The sequence below is a fragment of the Gymnogyps californianus genome, chromosome 6, assembly GCF_018139145.2.
Source record: "Gymnogyps californianus isolate 813 chromosome 6, ASM1813914v2, whole genome shotgun sequence".
NCBI classification, from domain to species: domain Eukaryota; kingdom Metazoa; phylum Chordata; class Aves; order Accipitriformes; family Cathartidae; genus Gymnogyps; species Gymnogyps californianus.
In genome coordinates, this window is record NC_059476.1 from 24,033,632 (window position 1) to 24,059,165 (window position 25,534).

Below are 25,534 nucleotides of genomic sequence, written 5' to 3' on the forward strand. Positions count from 1 at the left end.
CCAGGACAGCGAACCGCCATCGGGCCGGGCACGGGGGGGCGTCCGCGCGCGGGGCCCCGCTGGCCATGGGCACCTAGAGCCGCGGGGTCCAACCGCGACGGGAGCGGCGGCGGCGACAGCCTGCTCCCCCCGCCCCCCCCCCCCCCGCCCCTACCCACCGGCGACCAGAGCCGGGCTCTCCCCGCCTGCCGCCGCCCGCGCCCCCATGAGGCCGGAGCCGCTGCCCGCCGCCCGCTGGCGCCGGTGACGAGCCGCCGGGAGGTCGCGCCGCCCCCGCCGCGGGCGCCCCGGCCCCGCCGGGCCGTTTTTAAGCCTCCGCGAACGGGGAGGGAAGTTGTTCCCTCCTTCCACTGCCCCTTCCCGCCCTCGCCCTCCCTCCGGTTCCTGCAGCGAGAGTGAGAAAAGCACAACCTCAGGGAGACCTGGCCCTGCGCACAGATACCTGCTTTCCCCCAGCGGGAGCCCCGGAGAAGGAAACCGGCCCCTTCCCTCGTCCTCCAGCGCCGGGGCCGTTGGCGTCGGAAGCCTTCAGACCCTCCGTGTGCCCGGCAGGCACCTGTCCCGCCTGCAGGCAGCTCTCACAGACTAACCAACACCCCTCCGCCTCAAGTACATTTTGTGGACATAAGCATTTTTTTTAACTTTTTAAAGAACTTGGGTTTTTTCTGGGATTTTTACGAGCTTCCCTTAGTTGATTTCCTGCTTCTTCCACCTCAGATAGCGCTGGCTCTGTTTTTCCTGGTACTGTAGTATGGGGATCGAATCAAAATTGAGATTTTAAGTATTGCAGGAGCCCTCAAGTCCATCCACCTGTTAAAAGTGAGCAGTGCTGTTTCTGTCTTTCTTCTTTTCCCCCCACATTGCCTGTTGGATGTGATGGAACTCATGTTCGCAGAGTGGGAGGACGGGGAGAGGTTTTCATTTGAAGACTCCGATCGCTTTGAAGAAGACTCTCTTTGTTCCTTCATCTCTGAGGCAGAGAGCCTTTGCCAGAACTGGAGAGGATGGAGGAAGCAATCGGCTGGACCCAATTCTCCCACTGTCAAAATGAAAGGTGAGGTCATCCAGTTTCATTGGGATGCTCTTTGGACTTGAAGTTGTGGGGCAAGGGGGTTGGTGGGTGAGGAGATCTGCAGAAGGAATGCCAAAGCTGCAAAGAGAAGTCACGTGTAGGATCATTGTCAGGATAATTTTTGACCAAAGATTGAAACTGAAAGTTTACTGGAGATCTTAAGACAAAGCTGTCTTTTGGGTGAGAGCACCTGTGTGTGCTCTGTAGTGTTGTAGTGCTGCTTTTCTGAGTAGATTTTGTGGGCTTGCTCTTGGAAATCTGAAAACAGTTTTCTGTAAACAAACTACAGACTTGGCTGGGGATGACTATACATAGGTTCCCAGTTGCTTTGATTGAAATACACTAAAGTTTCATAGAGGTTTTTGTGACTGCTGCAAAACTACTCATGTAGAGGCATGTAAGCCATCATTGTATAGAGCAGTCTATTTTCCTTGTCTGTTTCTTTACATTTCTCTTTCTTCTAGTAAATTAGCAAACTTTCATTTACAGTAATAGAGCAAGAGAGTCTTAAGACTGTCACAAAGAAGTCAGCAAACTACAGTGTGTCTGCTTCAAGAGTTGTTATATTTCCTTTCTTTTGATAGTAATTTATTTTTAATAGCAGACAGGAAAATAGATAACATTAGCAATCAAAAATTATTTAAAATTATCATATAGCTACTAACTCTTTGCTTTTTTTTTTTTTTAAAGTGAAACATAATTTCTCTTTTTTCCTGATATATCTTTACCCTAGAATTCAGGTGGTGTTTACACCAAGCAGAGCCAGATATACAGTTAGCAGAAATTACACAAGCCCTTTCTGCTCTTCCTTTTATCTCCTTTCTTTTCTTTCAATCCAGTGTCAGTACTTTTCCTGTTATTGCTGACCTTTGTGACCATCACCTGCCTCATTAATATCTCCCTATCTGCTGCAGAACTTCATTCTCTTCTGAATGTTGGCCTTACATGACCAGAGAATGCAATTTATATTGAATTGTGCTGAAATCTGGCCGTGTTATGCTATGGACAAATGTTCACTTGTCACTGGATTAGGACCAGAAAGTACACTTTGCATTAACCATAAGCTTTCCAGAGCAGCTTAAGTTTTAAATTTTTAATAAATTTGAGAACTGTCCCTAGTACCAGGTATGTAACCGCCTGTGTCTTCTGACTAGTTGGGATTAGCATTGCAGGTAAACTTTAAAAAAAACCAACCCAAAACAAGAGAGAGAGAGAAATGCTGAATACCTGTCCAAGTTGGATAGCTCTCTTGGATCCTGCTGCCGGGACACATTGGTTTTAGTATGGAACATTCTACTGGTGTAAAGACGGGGAACAGTGTTGGCGTTGTGTTTTTTAAAGCTATGAATCCTGAGATGTAGAAATAAGCATTGGGCACAGGGCAAAGCATATAAACTTCATGTTTTGCTTTAAGTCTTGTTGCATATGTTAATTTGCTGGAAAGGAGCTGAAGTTTTGAAAACAGACTGCTGTGGAAATAAAGATATCTGTAGTTCGGCAGAGATGTGTGAAACTGGTTTGTACAGATCTACAAGTCAGACTGATGTTCGAAAAGGTGATCATTTTTGTTCAACTTTGAGATGCTTTTAGCCAACTGTTCTCCACTGGTTCAGTGTATGATTGTGTGTTTTTCTGGGTCTTGGCCTAGTTCCTTTAGCTCTCTTGACTGAATTAAAAGCAAGCAGCAATTGCTCTCTCTGCTGTCATCCACTTGTTGCATTAAAATGAAAAATCACTTAAGTAGATTGTGCATATCTGCAGTCCTCAGTCTCTTTCCTGACATGAGAAACACAATAGCTAACCTTATTGTTGTGATAAATGTAATTATTTACACCATATTGACATGTTGCTGTTCCGGGTTCTGCAAACCTGCATAGGCAAGGGTTGTATTGCTTGTACTTGGTTCATATTTTTTAGGTTTTATCTGTAGAGAGACTTCATTCCTTTGTAAGAAAGTTTTACTTCAACAAGAGAGACATTCTGAAAGGATACTGTTGCCTGCTTTAAGGCTCTTGCTGGCAATTCCCAGGCTCTGGTCAGAGTTATTCTGAGAAGTATGTGAACATGGATTTGCTGCCTAAATAATTATTTATCCACTCTACGAAGTCACATATGATATTACCAACATGGAACACTTGCAGGTACTTTACTGTACGCGGTGTGTTGTGAGCGAGTCTGGTCTGATGAGGGATCTGTCATCATCTGGGATCTCCTTGGATTTCAGAACTCCTGTACCAATTTAATTATTTTTAACACCTCTTTCTGACAGTGTTTTTGTAGTCAGAAAAAACAGTTTGTATTGAGAACCTGCTGGATCCTGAGGCTGTCAGCTGTAGTGAGTCTTCTAAAATGTGATCATTCTGAATTGAGCTGCGTGGTTTTATTTCCACAGTTTACCATTTTGCAGTGGCCTGTGATGTAGTTGCCTACGCAAACAGAAAATGAGGTTAGACAGTGAGTTCTTCGGTGTTAAATGCTAAGGGAAAACAAGAGGAACTGTATTCTGTTAGCCTTTTCCTCCAGTTTGGAGCTCAGCCTGTGTTTTGATTTGGAATCAGCCAGACAAGTTATGTAATAGAAAGGATTTCTAGCTTTTTCAATTGTTTTCAGTTTGTCCTCGTGAGCGTCCAATTCTTCATTAATTAGTTCAAAGAGAATCCCCCTGAGACTGATGGAAGTGCTGTTGGCTGGGGAGTCCTCTTCTTAAACAAACAAACTACCCGCGCACACACCAGTTATGGCTTTCTTACTTTTTGCAAATTCTTATTTTCTTGAGTATTTTTAATATTATGGTTATGCTTACTGTAAATTTAACAATAAGGCTTGGGGTAGCTTGTTGCAAATATACACAGTATTCACTGCAGAGGGTCACCAAAAAGTTGAGTTATTCACTTGTTTCTCAGTCACCCTATCACCTTTTAGAAAGATGATGGAAGGTGGAGAAAAATGTCTGAGTTTCTCTAATATGATCCTTAGAACGGAATTCTTTATAAAATCGGGTATCTTGAGTAGTTACATCAGAAAAATAGGACTGTAACTGGTTGATTTTCCCTCATTTAATTTTCATTATGGTAAAATCCTCTTATAGTCATATTACTTTCTAGAAAGGAATTTTCTCTTTAAATGTAGAATTGCTAATGTGAAGGAGGAATGCATTGTGTCCACTTTATGGATGCCCTTAGATTTTGAAACTGCTCTCAATCATCTCCACTGATTCACCCGTACTAAAATCCCAGAGCAAACTTCAGCAAAGCATGTCAATTTTGGGAATACCAAAAGTCCTGTCATAATTCTGAACGTTTATTTTAGGAATGACTTGTTCTCCCGTTAGACTGCCTTGATTGCTTGTTTTTACCTCTCATTTTTTTCATTTTGAATGAGGTGGTGCTTGTAACTGGTATTTGGCCATTGCCTGTATACATCATTGATTAGAAGCTTTCAGCTGTACTAGGCAGGCGGGATTCAGCTCTGAAGTTAAGGTGAATGGATGTTTTGAAGAACAATGTCCTTGCAGTGTATTCAGAACCATCTGGTTCCCTGAGTTGGTTTGTGGCTCCAACTCACTTTCTTCCATATCAAATTACATTCCACCAATTTGTTACCTTTCTACCAATGAATGCACCCACTTGCCTTTTCACCATTTTTCTGGACAGTCTTATCTTTCCCAGAAACTGTTACAAGAGCCATTTTGATCCTCTCATTTCCCTTCTCACTTTTTAAAACAGTTGCATTTTTCATTGGTAATTGAAATGTCTAGTGTTTCTGCAAATGTTTTGTTATCAGTTATCTTCACATAAGGATTTTTGTGACAGAGGTCTTAAGAGTAAATGTTGAAGTACACTCATTATCTCTCCAAACCCACTGTGGCTTTGTTTCTTCTTGAAAGCTTCTAAGCTCTTTCCCACCCTTAGTCCTTTCTATTTCACAGTTTCTGAAGCATAAATGTTTACCAAACACTTAAGAAGTTGCCATAAATACTGTAGGATTGCTAAATAGTGTGTTCACAATATTTTTGCTCAGTTTGTATTTATTCATTCACACTGGCTTCTGCTGGAAGCGTGCTGATGAGTTGTGTTGAAACTATTTTCAATAGGCAGCTAGTGAGAAAGCTTGATTTTTTTCCTTTCCTTTACTGTAAGCTTGAGCCATTGTATACTGTCTTGCAAAATCCCCTCAGACTTAACTAAGAATTGATGCAGGCAGTGATCTCCTAGAAAACATACTCATTATCCAGCCCCAGACCATTTGTGTTCTTCCAAACTGTTAGGAGTGCCCACAACATTAAGTTCTGGGCACAGTACCTCAAAAATACAAGCTGTAGAGAGGGAATCATTGGCAGAGAATAGACAGAGCCTGAGGTGAGAATATGATCAGTTTAGAGAGAAAACCTGATCAAAGTCTGAGCAGTGTCTACACTGGTAAAATGACAGTGACTGATTTTCATTAATTTATACAGACAAAGAATAAATGACTTAGAGAGCAACACTTCTTCCTCAGGATTGCCAGTAACTAATAAATTAAAGTTAACCCTTGCTCAAGCAGTAATTGCAGGAAGCAGCAGGAAAAACATGTAGTCTCTTTCAAATTCATACTGTGCTCTTCAGACTCTTGTTCTTTTCGGAGAAGAATGTTGCTGTCATCCAAAGTGTGTACGCTCCTTGAGCCTGGTGAAGCTGGAAATGAAGACTCTGTGGTTCACTGCTGTTTTGTTACTGACTATTACTGTGTATTATAAAGTTATAACTGATTTCCCCCCCCCCCCCCCCCCCCCCCCCCCCCCCCCCCCCCCTTTATTTGTGCCTCTGGTATGAAGAGGGAGATTATGTAATCGACTCGCATTTCTGGGAGGTACAGGTGTAGTAAGTCTTGTTTGTTGTGCTTTTTTAATTTAGTACAACACATGACAAATCTGTTTTAGCCCAAATATATCTGTTCCAATATATCCAAGTTCACTAATAACATTAAAAACCCAAAACAGTAGCTATTGAGCAAAAGTATTGTGTACTTCCCTAATGAGTTTCTTTATAGAAGCAACAGAATTTTTAAAATAGAAATGTTGGTGAGAAGGTATCACAAATGCTTCTGAAATAAGCAGAGATCAGGTGTCCAAAGAGTAAAGGTAACATGAAAGTGAAGGCTTTGCTAGTAGAAAATAGGTTTCTTTATATTTTCTCACCCTAGTAAATGAATTTCACCTACTTTAGTACTCTATTCGATAGTGGATGGTGATGTTGACTTGCTATATAGCAGAAGCAAAAGTTCAAGTTGAGGAAGGGACTTACTGGGTTGTAATACAAGGTGCAAAGGGGTCATTGATTCATTAGAGCTGAAGACACCACAGAGAAGCTCTAGAGACAGTCATTTATCAAGACTGATTGGTGTAATTAAATGCACTGCTTCAGAGCTGGAACGCAGATTTCAGAAGCTGTCTAGAAGTTTCTACTAAACAAAAAGGTGGTTTCACAATGCAGTAGTACCTCTGTCTTTTGGAAGTATGACAATTTGAATGACTCTCACACATTTGTCTCTTCATTTGCATTTTCCTGTGCCTTTCTGAGATAATTGAATGTGTGTACCCCCCTCTTCAGAAATGGGTACAGAGAAACCAGATAAAGAAGCTATCAGGAAAAGATGCTTTTTTACTACTGAGATTTTAAATGACCAATCCAGTTTTAACTCTTATGTGGTCTTCTGGCCTTTTGCTTTAGAAAAGCTTCTCTTCCCCTGACAAGAAGTCTTGCACATTCTTTCCCTATTTTAATGTCTCATCTTTCTACTGGGAAATGTCTTGTCTACGGGGAAATGTCTCATTTTCTCCTGTCTCATCTTTCTACTCATCTTTCTTCCTGGCTTCCATGGATTTTTCTTTGTGTTTGTTTTCTCCTTCCTTTCACCTTGAGGAGATTCCTGTGTTGCTGAATGACCAGAGATCACAGATGCTCTATTTGCATTTCAGGCTGGCTGAAGCTACAGGGGTTATTCTTCTCTGTGGCATGTTTACCTCTGGGGAAGCAAGGATAAAGATTCAGGTTTGATCCTAGACTCCGGATTGTGCTCTCCCTTTGTTTCCTATCCCTTTCTTTATCTCCCTCTTTTTTTTTTTTTTCCTTTGACCTGTTCCTCATTGCTAAAAAGTGGGTTTTATTTTTTTCTATTTATTTTTTACCTGTAGGTAACTAGGTCTGTTCTGAGGTAAAAAAAAGTGAAGACAAAACATCTCAGGATTTCTCTCAAGTTACACTTCAGGTTTGAATTGTGTGGTTATCTGGGAAAATGTAATTCTACAATGAAATGCAAATGTCTTTTGATTGTTGAGTATTTTACTCAGAATAACACACGTTAAAATGGGTTTTTCAGTTTTTCTTTTCATGCCTAAAAGTTTTTTTTCATACTTAGAAGTACTGCTTGTGTCACTTCTTTGAATGCTAGCACCAAAAGTTGTTTTCTTTGTTAAATTAATGTATTTGAATATCTATATGATCTGGTGCTGTAAGCAGGAAGAGCAGGCAGGAGACTAATTTTGTGTGTCTTACAGCCACCACAGAGAGCCTTGTGTTTTGAGCTGTGCCCCCTCTGTGTACCTGGGGTCACCCATCAGCAAAGCAGTGGGGAATGAAACTGAAAAAAAAATTCCTGCAGCTTCTGGAGTGTTGCTGATAAAGGCCAGGAGCAAAAGAGACCAGATTTTTTTTTTCTGATAGATTATAAAACATGTAGGAAAAGATGTAGGAGAAGATGTAATTCCTGCCCTGATGAAAACCCTGGAAGATTTAAAATTGGAGCTTAGTTACTCTCAAGATGCATCTTCATTTCTAGGCAGATTACTCAGTTTCAGAACCTGCATTTTCTGGGTCTGCTTTTTGCTAATGTCCTACAACATGGGTGAATCTTTGTAACTCTTCACTTGACTAGTAGAGATTTTTTTGCGAGTTGCTGAGTTCAGAAAGTGATAGGAAGTTTCAAGAAGCCAGGCAGGCTTGTTCATAGGTGGAGGTGTCCTCCTAGCTTCATGGATTGCTTTGGGCTGTTGTCAGTTCCATGCTTCTCTTACTCTGGTTTGGTGTTGCTTCTAGTCCTAATATAGTGGCATGATCTGTATGTTTGAAGAGCCATCAGTTAAATGTGATTTAGTATGCAAGTTTACAACTTTGGAGTTCCAGTTCAGTTTGAGGAACAGCAACAAAGCCATAGCATAACCTATATGCAGAAAAATAGCACCTTTTGTACAGTCTATATTTCTTGTTGCTTTAGTGAGAAAAGAAGAAGTGAGAAAAGAAGTGAACTGATCAAACCTAGGAATGGCTGTTTTCCAGTACAATATACCCAAAGTAAAAATTATTCTGCATATGAGTTGTGGAAGTAAAACTCACATGTTGACTTGTGGCCAGGCCCTTTTTTTCCTGTCTGAAGTAGTACATACTCCAATCAACGTCTGTTCTGCAGCGTTTGTGTAATAACTATGGTGAAGTTCATTTTTAAGCAAATGTAAATTCAGTGATTTCAGTTACTATGAAAATTTGGTAGAGGATTAGAGATTGTTTAAGTACTCAAATGGATTTTTGTTTTTGTAGGGTAACTAAGAAAGTTGCTTTTTGTATAGCCTAGTTTATGAACCTTTGCTTGGTTATGATGTCTAGGTTTTTAAAAATAGTTAAGTTACCCTACTAGCTACCAAATATAACAAAGGTGTCCTTACATGTTTTTAAACTCACATAGAATTGAAGGGAAATGTGTATGTATAAATGTTCGTCTAGTGAACAGGAGAGAACTTTCTTGCCCATATCAAGTTCTTGATAGTCTGTGGTTGCTGAGTAATATAATTTTTACTAGCATGCTGAGGAAAGGATAACACAGTGAGTTAAATGTTAAGAATAAGGAATATGAAACCAGAAATAAGGAATTAAAAAAAAAATAAAGGGAATGGCAAGGATCATAGGGTAGTCTTTTAAACAAACAAGCAAACACCCCCTTCTCCTCCCCCAGTATATCTTTGAGGGAACAGAAATGGACATCAGTGATTTGAACAGCATCTCTTATGCTGGTTATGAAATCGGGAGCAGAGACCATCTCCTCTTAATTGTCTGGTGTCCTAGTTAATATACAGTACTTTGTTCCAGAGGAAGAAAGGAATGTACAGCTTCAAAAGATGTTTTACATACTTTAATGAACTTCTGGAGTAAATGTTTGGCTATTTAGAATATCTATAATTAATTTGGGTTTTTTGTTTGTTTGTTTTTATATTTTTAAGTAACATTTCCAAAGAGTCAAAACCAATTTATTCTTTAGTTCTGAAAGTGCAAGGATGTATTTAAGATTTCATTGCTCTTTTTAGACCGACAACTTTTTCCTGTCACCTATCTAATTGTAAGACTGTAAAGCAGTTATAAGAGTAACTTAAAATAGTGTCATGGCTAGAAGTTATTTTTTCAACTTTATTTTAATGCACTTTATCTGTATGAATCTCTTTCCTCCCTCCTCCTGTTTTGTGACACCCTTCCAAACCCTCCAGACGTAACATGCAAAGCACGTATGTATCAACTAGCTAAAATATTAGGCCTAGATTTTTTTTTAAAGATTAAAGAGCAGTGATGCATAATATACAAAATATTTAAAATACCGGTTCTAATTTTAAAATACCATATCACACATTTCTAAGTTACCTCCTCTGAAGCTGTGTAGTCTTGAGCAGTAAGTATAGGGTTACTAACCAGAAGATTCTCATACTTCTCATAATTTGTGTGTTTTTTGATGCATCCTTTCTTCTTTGTTTCTTTGCCTATAGAATGGCAGTAACGTTCTGGCAAGGCTGTGGATAGTTGTGTAGCATTTTTACAGAAAACACTGAAAGTGATGTCTTTGAACACGATTCTTGATGGTGCTTTAAACGTTAAGGGCAAGGCTTGTGGAAACGCTGCTGTTTTGATTATGTTTAGTTCATCTATATTTGCTTCTGTATAGCTGGAAACATACTATCTTTGAAAAGAATGAAACAAAGGAGCTCTGTCAGGCTGTGATATACCTATTACTTAAAATCTTCTGGAATTGCATATTTTGAGAAAAGCGATGCTGTGAAAAGTATTTGGTTTAATAAAATATTGTTCCTATTATGAATCATTATTAGTGTTTCTAGATCGCTGCAACAAAAATCTAGGAAAGGAGAAAATGTCAGTATTTATCAGTATCAATTAGGAGATGGTTGAACACGTTTAAGATGTATACAACTGGAAAATCTGTGTGTTGATTTTTCTGTATTTACCTAAATCTCTACTGGTGTGTGGTTAGCACTGAAAAAATTTGGAAGTTAAGACATTCTCTTTCCATAGAAGAGGGAAACCTGAAAAGGTTGCAGGAGTAGTGCCTTTAAACAAATTCTTAACATCCTCATTCAGCTGCTGCAAGTAGGGGGACCTGAGTGTTATTTCTTGATGTCTCAGTGACTTTTATGCCTTTCTTTTGTCTGCTAGGTTTAATTTGTGGCTGTGAGATGTACAGTAGAGCTTTCAAGCTTCTTTTTCATATGGGATAAGGATAGACATATAGAAGAAAGGGAAAGGATAAATGGATAAGATGGAGGGAGGAAGAAAAAAATCTGTCCTCAGAAGAAATCCTGTCCCTTTGTGGGAGAAAAGCTGGATGCTGGAGGGGAGAACAGACTTGAGAGAATGAAAAAGAGGGAGGTCAGAGACCAAAAACAATATAGAAAAAGAAGTCCACATTTTTTACAAAAAAAAAAAAAGGTAGTGTGATAAAAGAAATATTACCCAGAATTTGTCTGCAAGCAATGGGAGTCTTTACAGGAAGGCATCCAGCTGTACTTTTTCCTCCCAAGTTAAGACACTTATGAGGTGACTCGTTGAAGCAGTGGGCAGGTGAACACCTGGGACACCAATGCTGGATTCCTCCTCTGTTCAGAGAGATGAAAAATTTAAGCAGATGGTCATCATTCTTTGCCATCCAGAAATACTGGTAAACATGAGTAATTAATTGGTGGAGATCTGAAAATGAAAACACCAGTGTTTTAAAATCCAATTGGTATGGTTCTTTATTTTTTTTTTCCAGATAAATTAGTGGAAAAAGTTAATTGCAGCTTTGCTGTTCATTAGGCTTGAGATCTCTAAAGATGCTGCTTTGAGCATGTTTCCCCAGCCAGAACTAAAGAAAAAGTGAGGTGGCCTTAAAGTGAACGTAGTTAGGTTACCATCTGGACTCTTTTTTAGATATATTCATTAAAACAGTGCCTACATGCAGCCAAGCCATTCTTACTGGCATCTTGTCCATGTATGTGACAGAACAAGATTATTCCTTGAAGTACGGAAAAGTTTGCTGAACCTGTGAATATTGAGTATTGTATGACCTTACGGAATTTGTCTATGTCTTGTTTCTGGTCTTTGTAGGACTTCAGATTTACTGTTCTCAATATATGCTCACATTTGCCTGACTTTGTGTATCACAAATTGTGATTCTCAAGACTTACCCTTTAATCTTTTTCTTTCTTTTTTTAATATCCCTATACTGGAATTCTTACCTGGTAAATTTGCATCTGTCTCATCCTGTGGAGAGTGTACCAACACGAATCCTTGTTAATCCATGTTAGAGGCTAATTGAATAGCTTGATGATGGCTTGAATGCCCAAGTTCCATGCTTTTAGAAAACACTGATTACTGATGTAAAAATTATTAGTAAGTATTTGACATTTAAGCTTCCATGTAATTAATAGGTGTACAAATGAAATGACAATTTTTTTCTGTGAATCTAATACCTTTGTGAAGTCTATTGGGCATCATTTAATAATTCTCTTGAGCTGTTTACAATTCCTGCTGCATATTGCATGTAATTCCATTTCCTACCTCATATTTAGGTCAGTAAATGCTGAGATGGGAGAAAAAGGGAAATGCAGCTGTAAATTTGTTTACTAGAGCTCCAGGTGAAAATATTTGTAACTTACACCTGCATGTAACTTTCATGCGTAGCTTGAAGAAAAGGTGATCTGACACAGAGAAGTTAGTTGTCTTTGACCCAGAATGCCTTTGGAAGTTTTCATTGACTAATTGATTGCATTTAAAGCAGTAGTGCATGGGGTCAGCTAAGCTGCTTATCCTTCTCAAGGACAGGGAGTTAGTTTTCCCTGGCTAGTTATGAGCAGCAAGTGTTTGAAGACTTATGCAGACATTTTCAGAAGATGGTTGACTTTGCTTCAGTCTTGTGATGTTGGATAGATCTTGGGAGATATTATGCATTTGCCTAAGCAGATTCATGCAATGGATTGTAGTTAATCAGTGCCTCACAGTTTTCCAGTGCTGTTTTGTTATTATTTTTGTGTACTGAAAATGATAGACATGCTTGTAACTAATTCCTCCTCTGTAAACATTCTGTAGCTGCCTGCTTGCTTCATATATTCCTTGGTACCCAGTTTTGTTTCCCCCCTTTTGTTCTCTCTATAGCTGATGTGAAGGAAATGAAAGAGAATTTATTTCTTGTTAGAGGAGGAACTTTCTCCAACCGTAGGATACTAAGAAATGATCAGATGGATGCCTTACTTTGAGCGAGAGGAAATGTAGTTGCTGCGGGGTGAGAGCTTGAGGAGGGCTAGGGACTGTGAGCTTTGGAAGCCTGTGTTCCCTCAGTGGTGGTTCAGGCTGGTCAGGGACTGCTGTGCTGCACCTTTGAACTGCTGTGGGAGAACCTAGAATTGAAGGACGTTGCTGGATGGGCTCTGTAACATCCCGTAAAGCCATAGACCTGGGGTTAGATTTGGGGAGATTTTTACAAAACCAAAGGAGATAAAAAGAGGAGTCAGGTAAGATTTTTTCAAAAGCATTTAGATATCTAACTTCTTTTGACTCCTGTCTATGAAACAGATTTTTAAACCTCTAATGGTTTCCCGTTGGTGATGTTGAGAGGCGATATCTTCTTTTAGTTCCTGACAGATGTTTAATTAATTTTTTTTTTTACCCTAGAGGTGAGAATGCCTCATCCTTGATCTATTCTTTTCAGCAATAACTTTCCCATCAGCCCCAACAAAATTGGCCTGATCTCATTCTGATATGCTCAGTAATGCAGCTCTTCAGTGTTTGCCAGTGCATTTGTTTGGAGGCCAAGTGATACTGCTCTGGGATTTAGACACAGGAAAAAAGCTGGTTAGAGATTAATTTTGCATGTAATACTTCAGGATGGATACTAATGGTAGAGAGCAGCAAATTAAATAGTAGAGGTTGCATAGTGTTTTGTATGACTTCCTTTCAGCGTCTGAAAACATATCAATACTTCTTGATAGAGATTGATCCTCAGCTGTGATGCAGTCTGACTTTTTGATTTGTGTTTATGTTCCATCGTCTACATTCAGAAAAATATCTGGTCCCTGTTGGTCTTCATAGCTTGTTTTTTTGTCGTAGGCCACTGGAGATAATTTTGAATTCTGAGCTTTTAAAATACCTTGCATGGGGCAGAAGTGGGAATAACTGGTAGTACTGAGCCTTGCTTTCAGGAAATGAGAGCTGTTTGATGTCTGTGCTCTGAATGCACAATCTCGGTTATGCAGTATGCTTTCTACATGGGGTGGGAGAGCGAGGAGTAACAGTGCAGGGGAAATGACTTGCCTGAAGCTGATCTGCTTCATCAGCTGTAGAGTTATTCTGAATGCAAGCTGCCCAATTTGTCATGAAACCTTGGCCAGCACTGGCATGAATACAGTGTTTTGTAGCACTGTCTGTCTTGCTTTACAAAAATCTGCTGTTCATTTTAGGATTTCTAACAGCTGTTGGTTGCTTGCCCAGGCTGCTCTTTTTTTGAAATGAATTCTTTTTTTAGGGAGGGAAATGGAAGGGTGTTTGGATGAAGAATTTTCTTGTCTGAATTTCCAGAGGAGGTTGTCAAGTTGTGAATGCTGCATTGCCTGCCTAATGCTGGTATTACAGTTTTGGGATCTCAGTCATGTTAGAGTGGGTGAGAGTTGAGAAAAGAGCTTACTGACATTTTGCTCTTGAGCTTATGAAGAGACAAATAGAGCTCATCTGGCATAAGGCATCAACATAATATCAAATACTCCAGTTTCATCAGCACAGCCTTGTGCAGAAGACTTTCACAGTTATTGCATAGGAGAAGCAATAGAGTTAAGTGGAAAATACACCTTTCTGATCTGGATTTGACTTGTGTTTGGAGAGATTCTGGCATTTGCTCAGAGCAGATGTTTTCTGTAGATACGTTTTACTTGTTTCCAACAAAATCTTACGTGAACCGTAAGGCAGAACTGAGGTGACTAGGATCTTAGGAATTTGAGTTTAGTGATGGAGGAATGTGCTGGTGTTTCTGTCGTGGAGTCATGAAACCAAATCATGGATTTTGGTTTCATCTTTATTTCCCTCCCCTCCCCCATCAAACATCTTTTTGGTTACCAAATATAACTTGTAGCTTTCCACCTTTGCCTTATCCTGAAGTTCTGAAGACTTGATTCAAGTGTTTTTTCTCTAGAGATCTGTTTTCTAATATAGTAAGAGTGTTGTAGCTATGATGCTTTAAGGACATAAGGAAGACAAGTTTGTAAGGAAAGAAGGGAAATCTCTTCTTCAGCCAGCTGACCTTTGGAGTGCAGAAAAAGTTTGCAGATCTGCAGCTCTTCTTCTGTCTACTAATTGCAAGAAGACCTTTGAGGGATGATTACACAGCAGGTTATCTGCTTGGCAATTAAAATTTACTTGGGCATATTGAAACTCTTTAGTCATGTTTACCACTGGTGAAAGGAGGAATAACATGACAGGGGTGGTTATTTTTCTTATTAACATCTCACGCTGCTCTGAAGAGAGGATTCCTTCAGATGTTTTGCCTCTGAAAGTGTTCTTGCTAACACAGGAAACCACAGATGAAGTTGGGAGGGGTAGAAGCAAGCAGCTGCTCCAAGAAGGTGTATTGAGAAGTTTGCCTCCATCTTCACGTACATTGTAGCCTCTTGCCGTGAAGAGCTGTTTCTTGCGTCATTTTCTAAAAAGTCCTGTAGCAGAAAGCATCAGCCTTTTTCTTCTGACATAGGTCTGCTCAGCAGTACTAAGCACCCCAGATTTCTCGTGGTAATGCCAGTACTACATTATTTGGTTAAATTGTAATTTCTCCCTATTGATTAAGTTGTGGCAAGAGTAACAGTATCCCTCTGGCTGTTGTTGCAGTAGGATTATGGCAGACACTGATATTTTGTGGGTTGAAAGAATGTTTCTGGATAATTTTGTGGAAGTTTCCAAACAAAGTTGTGTTTGGATTGTCTGACAAGGTGATCTGAGTAGCTGGTCTGGCAGTCAGAGGACGTTGAACTCGCTCCCCATGTGTCTGAGGTTCTCATCTGGTGTGGCACGGGGCTGCGAGGTCTGATTCTTAGGGGAGAAGTCTCATTTGGAGATAGTGCGGGAAGAAAAAGGAACCATTTCCCCACAAACCTCTAGAAATTCAGGGAACGTAAATGCCGCACGTATTAGTGTGTGCTATGCAGGGTAACATAAGAACCCCTATATTCATCTCTGTTGGCTTGCTTGTTTGAAAGTTGTTTTAGCTTTAAAAGGAGGGGCACTGGCAACTAGAGCATCTCAAAGAAAGCCTTTCTGAATTTAGATCATGACCACTTTATACAGCAGTGGAAGGTTTTGCTACTGGTAGAAGGTTTTTGCTAACAGGAAGAAATGATGAATTACTGTAGAGAAAGTTGAGACACGGCTGTGGGATTTTTGGCATACTTTTACTGACTTCAGCTCTTAGTGGGTTAGGACTCTGGGACGTTACACACACATCATGCATCTTCTAAGTTTTAGTTCTCCAATCAGTTATTGCTTAGCATTATAAAGCCTCACCAGCTTTCTTTTTGTAGGGCCTTTTATGCCTCACAAAATCTTGTGGAAGTGTCACCAGGAGTTGGCATAATACTCAAACACTTTATGATTTAAAAGATGTAACTTTAAAAATAATAACATAAAGATAAAATACTTTTTAACTCAGTCTGATACTGAAACAGCAGGAGTTGAGCTGAGTGTCTCGGATCCCTCCTCTGTTAGGTGCTCAAATTCTTTAACAAAAATTGTTTTGGGATGCAATCTCTATGTTTGATGTTAGCATGGTGATGATAACATTTCTCCACAGGTGAGCAAAGTTAAGTCAGCTGGTTTTTTGGTTGTTTTTTTTAGGTCTGTACACATGCAGAGAGTGAGTGTAGAAAACCGTCCTGAAATGGATTTGTCAGAAATGGTTTTTTTAATAATTCAGATGACCAGAAGGGGAACTGCAAGCCTTAACAGGTCTAAAATTACTGACACTTGAAAAAAAACCACCACTCATCCACTCCGAATCCACAATGTGATTTAGTATTGTATTCTGCAAATCTACAGGGCTTGTGTGCAAATAAAAAATGAGTATTATTTTTTTGATATTTTGGTGTATTTTAAGGTCTGCCTTATAGAAGAAACTAATTCTTGCTTCCTAAAATGTCTTAATCTTGGAGGCAGAAGTCATGATGTCAGGATATGTTTATGCAGTCAGCCAAATAATATACTTTTCTTGTTTTGAAGGGAAATGTAAATACAGCAATAAAAAGATAGTTTGAGCCATTAAATATTTTGACTTACATGTATAAGCTGTTTGTGATGTAGTGTTAAGCAACTTTCAGAAATCAAATTGAGCTGAAATTTGACTCTGCTATGGCTTTTGCTGTAGGTGGTGGAGACTTTGCGAGTGAATTGGACACCCAACTGTGATAAAACCTTTTTGCATTGGATTAAAAAAAGCGCCATTCTTAAAATGTTATTGTGATGGTTGTAACGGAATTTCTGTAGTAATAGTTGCTGCAGTTTGTCAGTTAAGCGTGAGGTTTCCAATTCTGGACCGTAATCTGCCCATCTGGGATTTGTATTTTTAATGGTTTTTGGCTATGAATCTCATCAGTCTTATCCAGTAAACGCTAATGAAAATGTTCTGTTGCTTGTTCGTCTTCTCAACTGTTTTGTACATAAAAATGTCATTCTGTGGCTTAGGGCTGATGTAGGCCTCCCCCCAATTCTTCTTTTCGCTTTCAACTTGGTCTTACATATCTCTGCATTTGCTACCCTGTGACATTATTCTCAGTGTAATTTCACTGCTGCAAAATGGTTATGGGATCCAGATAGAGTTGTACAACTCTAGTTGAGGAAATAAGAGGTATAAGAAAGTCTTGTAAACACAGATCCCATTAGGGTTTTAATACTGTTAGTAAGCTTATGGGGGTAGTAGCAATGGAGGAGGAGGAAGAAGAAAACAGCAAACAAGAGAAGCAGACCTGTTCCTAAATTAAAAAAAAACATATTTAGTTGATAACTTTCCTTCCTGAGAGTTCTGCACTATTTACAGGCAGTACGAAGGGTCATGTGCAAATTTAACAGGTGAATTACATGGACAGAAAAATATAACCAAGTAACCCTGATAGTTCTTTTTTGTTTGTTTTATCCTGTGAGCAAATCAATGTACTGGTGATTCAAACTGAATCTTGATTTGTTCTCTGGAGCATTTTGCTAGTTTGTTGATCACTTAGTTCTCTCTAGGGCTATGTTTTCAGTTATAAAAAAAAAAAAGTGTATATACGTGTGTGTGTGTGTTTATATACATATGTTCATTCTTGCGTAGTGAGGATATCATCCTGCCGTACAACCCTAGTGGAGAAAGCTGTATTTTTAGTTTTTCCTGTGGCTAACTTTGGCTGAAATACCTGATGATTGCATTACAGTGCCCTGTCCTTGCTGTTTTTCTAGATCAGTTTAGCTGCATTTGCTAGCCTGTTATGAGTATGTGGAGATTTTAAAAATACAAAAACATTGAGAGAAAACAAAGCCAAAGGAGCCCTCAAGTCAGAATGCTTCCTCCAGTCATCTTTTCTGAGCAAGCTTGATTAACAATCAGCGGCAGTGTTTGCAGCATCCTTTCTCCGTCACTTGATCCCTATTCTTGTCTTATCTAACCTTGGTCTGTCACAGCATGCGAAAAACTTGCACAGATGAATTCCACCAAAGGCTACTGTTCTCCGTTTGTTGTTGCAGCTGGCTTTGTGAATGCTGAGGTGTTTTGCAGGGAATTGGTTTGGAGTGGGTAGTATCTGAGAAACAAATAGTTGAAACTTTATTCTGACTTGGTACAGCAGGTGTGCCAGTGTAAAGGAGTTGCTTATTTTCTTAAGATTGACAGTGCTTGAATAGCTGAAGAACCAGGAACATGTATCTTCGCATCGGTTTCCTTAATCTGTAAAAGGAAAATGAACTCCTACTTTTTAGCAATACTGTGGCTTGCTTGTTTTTTACAAGGAACGTTGTGGGTTTTTTTCCCTCTGTATAAGATGGCATGGAACTATTAATCTGAAGCAGAGGGATGCTAATTGAAGACAGCTGGGAGTCAGTATTTGAATATTGCACTGTGTCTTCAGCTTTTCAGATGCTTCATTCTGCATGTAGTCAAGCTAGACCAGGACTGGGTGCGGGGAGCGGCTCCTTGTGCCCGTTCAACTGTCAGGGTCTGACATTGCAGGGTCTTGGTTCAGTCTTGGTGTCCTCACCCCTCAGCTTGCCAGTTTGGTTTCTTCTCTTGTATTGTATTTGGGGCAAGAAAGTTCATTCTTGGTGCCTGTTCAGTACTTGGCATGTCTGCTGGTATGCCATAAGAGCACCCATTAGCTCCAGTTGTGCTGAAGTAAACTGTGATGTGTGTGTGTGTATGTCTGTGTCCACTATGAACACCACTGAGACCAGCTGTGTGATTCAAAAAGATCATCTACAACCCAGACGATTTTTTGAAGGGAAATGAGTTCCTAATTGTAAGAATCAGGATACAGGCCTGAAAGAGGGCATCTTGAGTGAGATTTTTCTTTATTATCTAATGCGTTTTATTAGATAGTCTACTCTCAGGATATGTCTAGCTAGCCTTTCTTTTACTACATGGTATAGCTTCATAGCTGCTCCAGCAGTTCACCTGTGAGCCTTTACAATGGAAGTTTCTCATGCTGTTCAATTTAGTTTGAACTTTTTTATCCCAAATCCTCTCTCCCCTAACTTTGGCCCATTTTGGCATGGGTGTTTAAAGGCGAATCATAGAATGGTTTGGGTTGGAAGGGACCTTAAAGATCATCTAGTTCTAACCCCACTGCCATGGGTAGGGACACCTTCCACTAGACCAGGTTGCTCAAAGCCCCATCCAACCTGGCCTTGAACACTTCCAGGGATGGGGCATCCACAGCCTCTCTGGGCAACCTCTTTCAGTGTCTCACCACCCTCACAGTGAAGAACTTCTTCCTCACATCTAATCTAAATCTACCCTCTTTCAGTTTAAAGCCATTACCCCTTGTCCTATCACTATCTGCCCTTGTAAAAAGTCCCTCCCCGTCTTTCTTGTAGGCCCCCTTTAGGTCCTGGAAGGCTGCTGTAAGGTCTCCCCAGAGCCTTCTCTTCTCCAGGCTGAACGAATACTTCTGTTGTTTTAAGTGCTTGTATGTTATCTCTCTCTCTTCTCTACATTTAAAATTATGTTAGCTATTTCAGTTGCTTTTTTTATGTGAAGTATTTAGTTTCCCTCTGGAGCTTGGTAGTTGTGGTTCAGTACTTCATATGTTCCAAGTAAAGTCTTCATATGTTCCAAGTCTTACAGGCACAGACTAGAGTAGCTGCAGTATCTCTTCTACTCAGGTGGAGAACTTTCCCTTTACCTCTTTGAAAACATAGCTATCCTGTTTGTGACTGCATCATGAAGCTTACATTTAATTGTGCTTGGTCTGATTTACTCCCAAGATTGTAATCCCAAGACTATTCAAGGATGCTCTTAATATTCCACTATTTCTGTGTATTATGTACTAGTGCATTATGGATGTGCCATATTTTTTAATAATGTTGCCTGAAGTTTGGGAAATTGTGTGGGACAGGTATTAGCTACCCATCTCACAAGTCTGTGCTTGAAAGCCACAAACCAGCAAGCGGACAGAAATGTACCCTTACTGCTTACATAGGCTGCAAGTATGTAGTTCAACACTTCTGAAGATATTCCCTTTCTGATGACTTTGTAGGGCTGGGACCTACCTGGGCAAAATGTTAATGTTACAGAGAACCGACTGGTGGTGGTGTGTCTGTGACCCATTGAATCAGTTTTGCTCTTAATTGAATGCCTCTTTGAAAAGAGAACTAAAGTTAATAAGCCTTGTGGACGGAGCTTTGGATGAGAAATGCTTTTGAAGGAAGAGGAAATATCTTATTTTCAGACTTGTGCAACATGCTTCTGTTGCATACCATGTGTCTTATCCTCAGTTCAGAGGTGAATTTTGTTTATTTTTAAAAACACATATGTTACTTTTTATAGGATATTGATTATGTGGTAAAATGGAAGAATAACAAGTAAAGAAGTATAAGTAACGGCCTAAATACCTTGGATCTAATTTATTTGAAATGAAGAGTAGATTTTTAATTAAAAATGTCTCATTTTGCAATGTTCACCTTGGGAAACTGTTTTTTTTTAACTACATTCAGAGCATTCATCTTCGAGTATTCAAGACAAAGGTGAAGTTTTCTGATGATTCTTGCAGCGTTTGAGACCTGAAGGAATATATTTCTCTGGCATGTAAAGACATCAACTCTGAGAATAAATTCTAGAAAGGAAAAAAGAACAAGAGTATAAAGTAAAACCAACAGCAGAATTTTGGAAGAAAATGTTAAAAAAATAGAAAACAGTAAGAAACCAAATATTTTTGAAGAGTTTTGATTTAGGTATGTTACGGTTAAATGTAACGCTTGCTCTGCTTGCCCATATTTGAGAGTTCTCAGCACTTTTTGGTTTTAAGGGGTATCAGAGAGAGAATACATCACTGACTTTAGTCAAGGGGCATTTTACTGTGTTGTGGTTTAGCCCCAGCCGGCAACTAAGCACCACGCAGCCGCTCGCTCACTCCCCCCGCCCAGTGGGATGGGGGAGAGAATAAAAAAAACCCCAAACTTGTGGGTTGAGATAAAGACAGTTTAATAGGACAGCAAGGGAGGAAAATAATGATAATGATGATAATAATAATAAAATGACAATAATAGTACTAAAAGAATTAGAATATACAAAACAAGTGATGCACAATGCAGTTGCTCACCACTCGCTGACCAATGCCCAGTTAGTTGCTGAGCAGTGATCTGCCCCGCCCAGCCAACTCCCCCCAGTTTATATACTGAGCATGACGTTGTATGGTATGGAATATTCCTTTGGCCAGTTTGGGTCAGCTGTCCTGGCTGTGTCCCTTCCCAGCTTCTTGTGCCCCTCCAGCCTTCTAGCTGGCTGGGCATGAGAAGCTGAAAAATCCTTGACTTAGTATAAACACTACTTAGCAACAACTGAACACATCAGTGTGTTATCAACATTATTTTCCTACTAAATCCAAAACACAGCACTATACCAGCTACTAGGAAGAAAATTAACTCTATCCCAGCCGAAACCAGGACATACTGATAGGCACTTAACTAAAATAAAACAAGCAGAAATGCTTCAAGTGCATTCTACACTAACAGATTTATCTTTCTACATGTTAAATCCTGTAAAAAGCAATGTAATATTTACCATTTTTTAAATGAGGTTTGTAAAACAGGTTTTGTAACACCCCCCACGTACCTCCTTCACTGGTCAAGATTGCACTCTTGCTTATTTCCTGTTAGTTTTACTGTTCTTCTCACTTTAGCTTTTGATATCAGAAGTGCTTCACTTAATTTTCTTCATCTCCTTGTTCTGTGTATAGTTGTATTACTTTGTTCCACTCTGTTACATTTTGGACTGAAGCCAGCGGGAAAGGTGAGAGGAAATATGAGACCAGGGATAGCTATAAAATCAAAGCTGTAGACTCACCTCTAAAAAGATAATGCAGCTTAACATGCCATTTTTCTTAAGGTATGTATAGCAAAAGCAATACGTCCTGTCTTTGCACTGTGTCTTATCTCTTGCTGTGAGATTTGTTCACTTGCATTTGTATTTATTCACTTATACGTATAGTTTATTTTTAGAGACGTGTGTCAATTGAAAGTAACCCAATGGAAATAATGTAATTGGATAACAAATACATTCAGTGCTTGGCCCAGTTGGTTTTTCTTTCAGTTCCATTTAATAACTGTTTGGTATTCTCATGGCCCCTATTTTGCTGATTATTCAAGCAGTTTCTTCTCTATTTGTCTATCATGGAAACTCAATTATTGTACTGAAGGAATAATAGCTCAGTTTGAACATGATCTGTTTTTATGAATAATTGTTGGCTCCAACTTGTTACAGCCTTCCCTGTATTAGGAAAGGTTAAGCAATGTAGCTCCACATGCATCCCTATGTCAGTAAACCCTGCTGGCACAGTTGTTGTTTCCACTGGTGAAAATGCATTATGTTTGTGTGCATAGCTTGTGTTGTTTTGGGGTTAGGGTTTTTTTTGTTGTTGTTGTTCTGGCAGGAATAATTATGTCTATGCTAAAGTTTTAGCTGTTATAAAATGGCTATAAAAATCAAACCTGTAATTCACATAAAACAGTAGCAAAAAGGGTAGGATAGTCCTCATCAAAGCTGCATGTTCCACGTGGCAGTAAATAGATGAGACGTGATTTATTCAGCATGGTTTAGATATGCTAGATCCTGCTTCTTAGGTAGGAGGTATAGATTAGATGGCCTCTCAAAATCCCTTCGTGACCTGGGTTTTGCTAGTCATTTAACCTGTAAGTGAGAATTGTTTGAGGTTGCTTATGCTTTGCCTGTGGCTATTCTTCCAAGACTTGAAATGTTTCCTTTGTTCTGCTTGGGTCATCATGTCTGCTTCCCAGGAGGAAGCAGTGATTCTTGCTAGTTTTGCTTCACAATTTAAAATGATCTTCTCCTGTGGATAGATTTATCTTGCAGATTTGTCAATTTTGTATTACATCTTTGATTTCACTACTGTGTCATTTTTTATATTAAATTTGCAATCTTCCTTGCTGTCCTTATCTTTGCTTTCTGAGCAAAAGCTGTGATGCTTTCTCCTTTTCTTAGCAGACTTCTTTTTTTTTATTGCTCAAAATATATTTATTATAGAACCTGAGAGTACCTTTTGTCTGTTTTATTGATAATACCTTTTGATACAAGTAGGTATGAATCCACCAACCCTGGATTTGTGTATCTAGAGATAAACTTTTTGAATGGATCTCTCTTTGTTTAGGACTCAAAGGAGAGTATTCAGAGTCTAATTTAAGCCCCTAACTCGGACTGTCCAGCTGACTTTACAGGAGGCCTAACTGGAAAAGACCCTCTGATGCTCTGAGTCACATTCTAGATAAGTGTCTCACCTTGGCTACATAGGGGACTACCCCCTTGAAACTTAGGGCAGTTCAACTTCTTAATTTTAGTATTTACATTGTGTGCCAAGTTAACTACTGTGAATTCACCTTACCTTAAAATATCATTGAAAAATTATTTTCTACTTTTCAGTTATTTTCTACTACTTCTTTTCCACGTCTCTTTTTCCTTATAGAAAATTCAGCCTTTTAGAAAGATGCGTGGTCTTATAGATAAGATTATTGCTTTTTAGATTATTTTTTCCCCACCAGGTTTTACTGCTTTCACCTTATTGTGAAAATGCCTAAGCTGTGTGCTGTGAATGTCTGACTGTGGGTTATGGTGTGCCAGATAATTGGCCACCTGTCTTCTGCTGATTACTCCTAACACAGTACAGCTGATGAATCAGTTAATGAGTTCAATGCAAAGTCAGCCTGTTACCTTAGGTCACTGTGTACAACTGTTAAAATCGAGCTGGCTGACTTGCGCTGGACTTGCACGGGAGCAGTTGAGGAGGGCTCATGTTTTCTTCCCGCTTGGAAGAAATGTTTTCTCAGGAGAGGTAATTTCAGTAACACTTGTCAAAGTATTTTTCTTGAGCTACTTAATTTAGCTTGAAAGAGAACAGCTACACTATGTAATGGAGAGATTGGAGGGTAATTGCACTGATCATACTACTGCTTCTAGTACCAGTACTACTCTACCAGTACCATTGAGACCTAGTAACTGATTGTATGTGTGTCCTAGTCTATTACAACAGTAAAGTAAAATGTTTTTAAGAGTAAAGTGTACTAATAGAATAATAAGCAGAATGTATTTGCCTTTGCTGCTTTTTGTCAACTCAGTCTGTCTTTAGCATTTCTACTCTAACCTTCTTACCCAGCAGCAAATCCTTGTAAAAAGGAATACCATCCAGGCTGCAGGCTTGCAGCTCTTTGAAGAATGTGCAGGTGTTTCACCCGCTACTGAAGTCTTTTTTGAGTCTTGTACCTTGTAGAGGTTGTTTAGGTGTTATCTCTTTTCTAGTATTGTGTAATGAAAGACTTGGATCAAGTGTAGTAGCAGCAATGGTATTTAAATTGACTATGTTTCACTAATTAAAAACAGTAATTTTTTTTAATGACTAATTAAATATAGTAATTTTTTTTTAGTGACTTGATGAAAGCTTTACACATGTTCTGGTTGTCAAAAGTTGAAATGAGATGACTTTTCTGCCAAGATCTTGTTTATCTGCTAGCTGCAGAGAAAGGGACACTCCACTTTTCCATCGTTGTTCATTTTACAATCTGCTGCTCTCACATTTGTGGATGGGATTACAGCACTGTAAAACAGAGGCTCTGTCTATAACATAGAGTAAAAGTCACTGGTGATGGAGAAACAATCCTGACAGTGAAAGACTGACTCTATCTAGGAGAAGGGAATGCTGCCTAATGAATCTAATTTCACTGCAATCAAAAAATCATAAATGTGGATGTTTGAAAACTGTATTTTCTTTCCATATTTATGTAATCCTTCCATTTGACAGGTGCTCAGAACTGGGGGAGATGTTGGCTGCTTTGCTGTGTGCGTGCACTTTCAAAGCCCTCTCCTTTCGTATCTGTTTCCCAGTTGTTTGGACTGGAGGGCGTCTCTAGGCAGAGGGTGAGAAAGCGCTTACTGACATCAGGGCTTAAGTTTTCCTTTGATATGTTGCCTGGAGGCCGGTGGGGAGGGAAAGCTGAGGGCCAGATTGGTTTACATTCTGGCTTCCAGTGGTGTTTTAGAAGCTGGTTAGGGAGGTGAAGAGACATAACATCAAATATCTGAAACTGAGTTAATTAGGCTCTTGGCAACAGGGTTTGGAAGAGGGGGGAACCAAGGCTGCTGTAGTGATGGATCAGGAAGTGATCTCAGTAAAGCAGTGAGGTGATTGCAGATAAGACAAGTCTGGCATTTTGTATAGAATGTAATCTAGCTCAGAGCGAAGCAGAAGCATAAGGCTCCCATAGCCTGATGATAAGAAATCTTCATCTGCACTCAAAACCATAAAAAGTGGAGTTAGTTTGGTAGAAATGTGGTGGTTAAATGTATTTGTATAAAGTTCTTGGTGCCTTCAGTTAAGATCCTCATGGGCTCAGTGTAGTCAGCACTGTACAAACATGTGAATGCCCAGTTGCTTCTGTAAAGAACTTGAAATAT

General features: G+C 39.4%; 1 protein-coding gene across 5 annotated transcripts in view; it reads left to right on the top strand.

The window, feature by feature from the left end:
- The first annotated feature begins 876 nt into the window (after positions 1-876).
- The window catches only part of ZSWIM8 (zinc finger SWIM-type containing 8), a 63,169-nt gene continuing 38,511 nt past the window's right edge, over positions 877-25,534 (top strand). For 3 of the 5 annotated variants that reach the window (XM_050899010.1, XM_050899012.1, XM_050899013.1), the window contains exons 1-4: positions 877-1,041; positions 1,110-1,120; positions 12,697-12,724; positions 23,574-23,580. In XM_050899010.1, coding sequence (XP_050754967.1) covers positions 877-1,041; positions 1,110-1,120; positions 12,697-12,724; positions 23,574-23,580 — 211 coding nt within the window. Of the gene's footprint in view, positions 1,055-1,109; positions 1,121-12,696; positions 12,725-23,573; positions 23,581-25,534 lie in introns of all 5 variants that reach the window. The other 2 variants (XM_050899009.1, XM_050899014.1) reach the window with 2 other exon arrangements.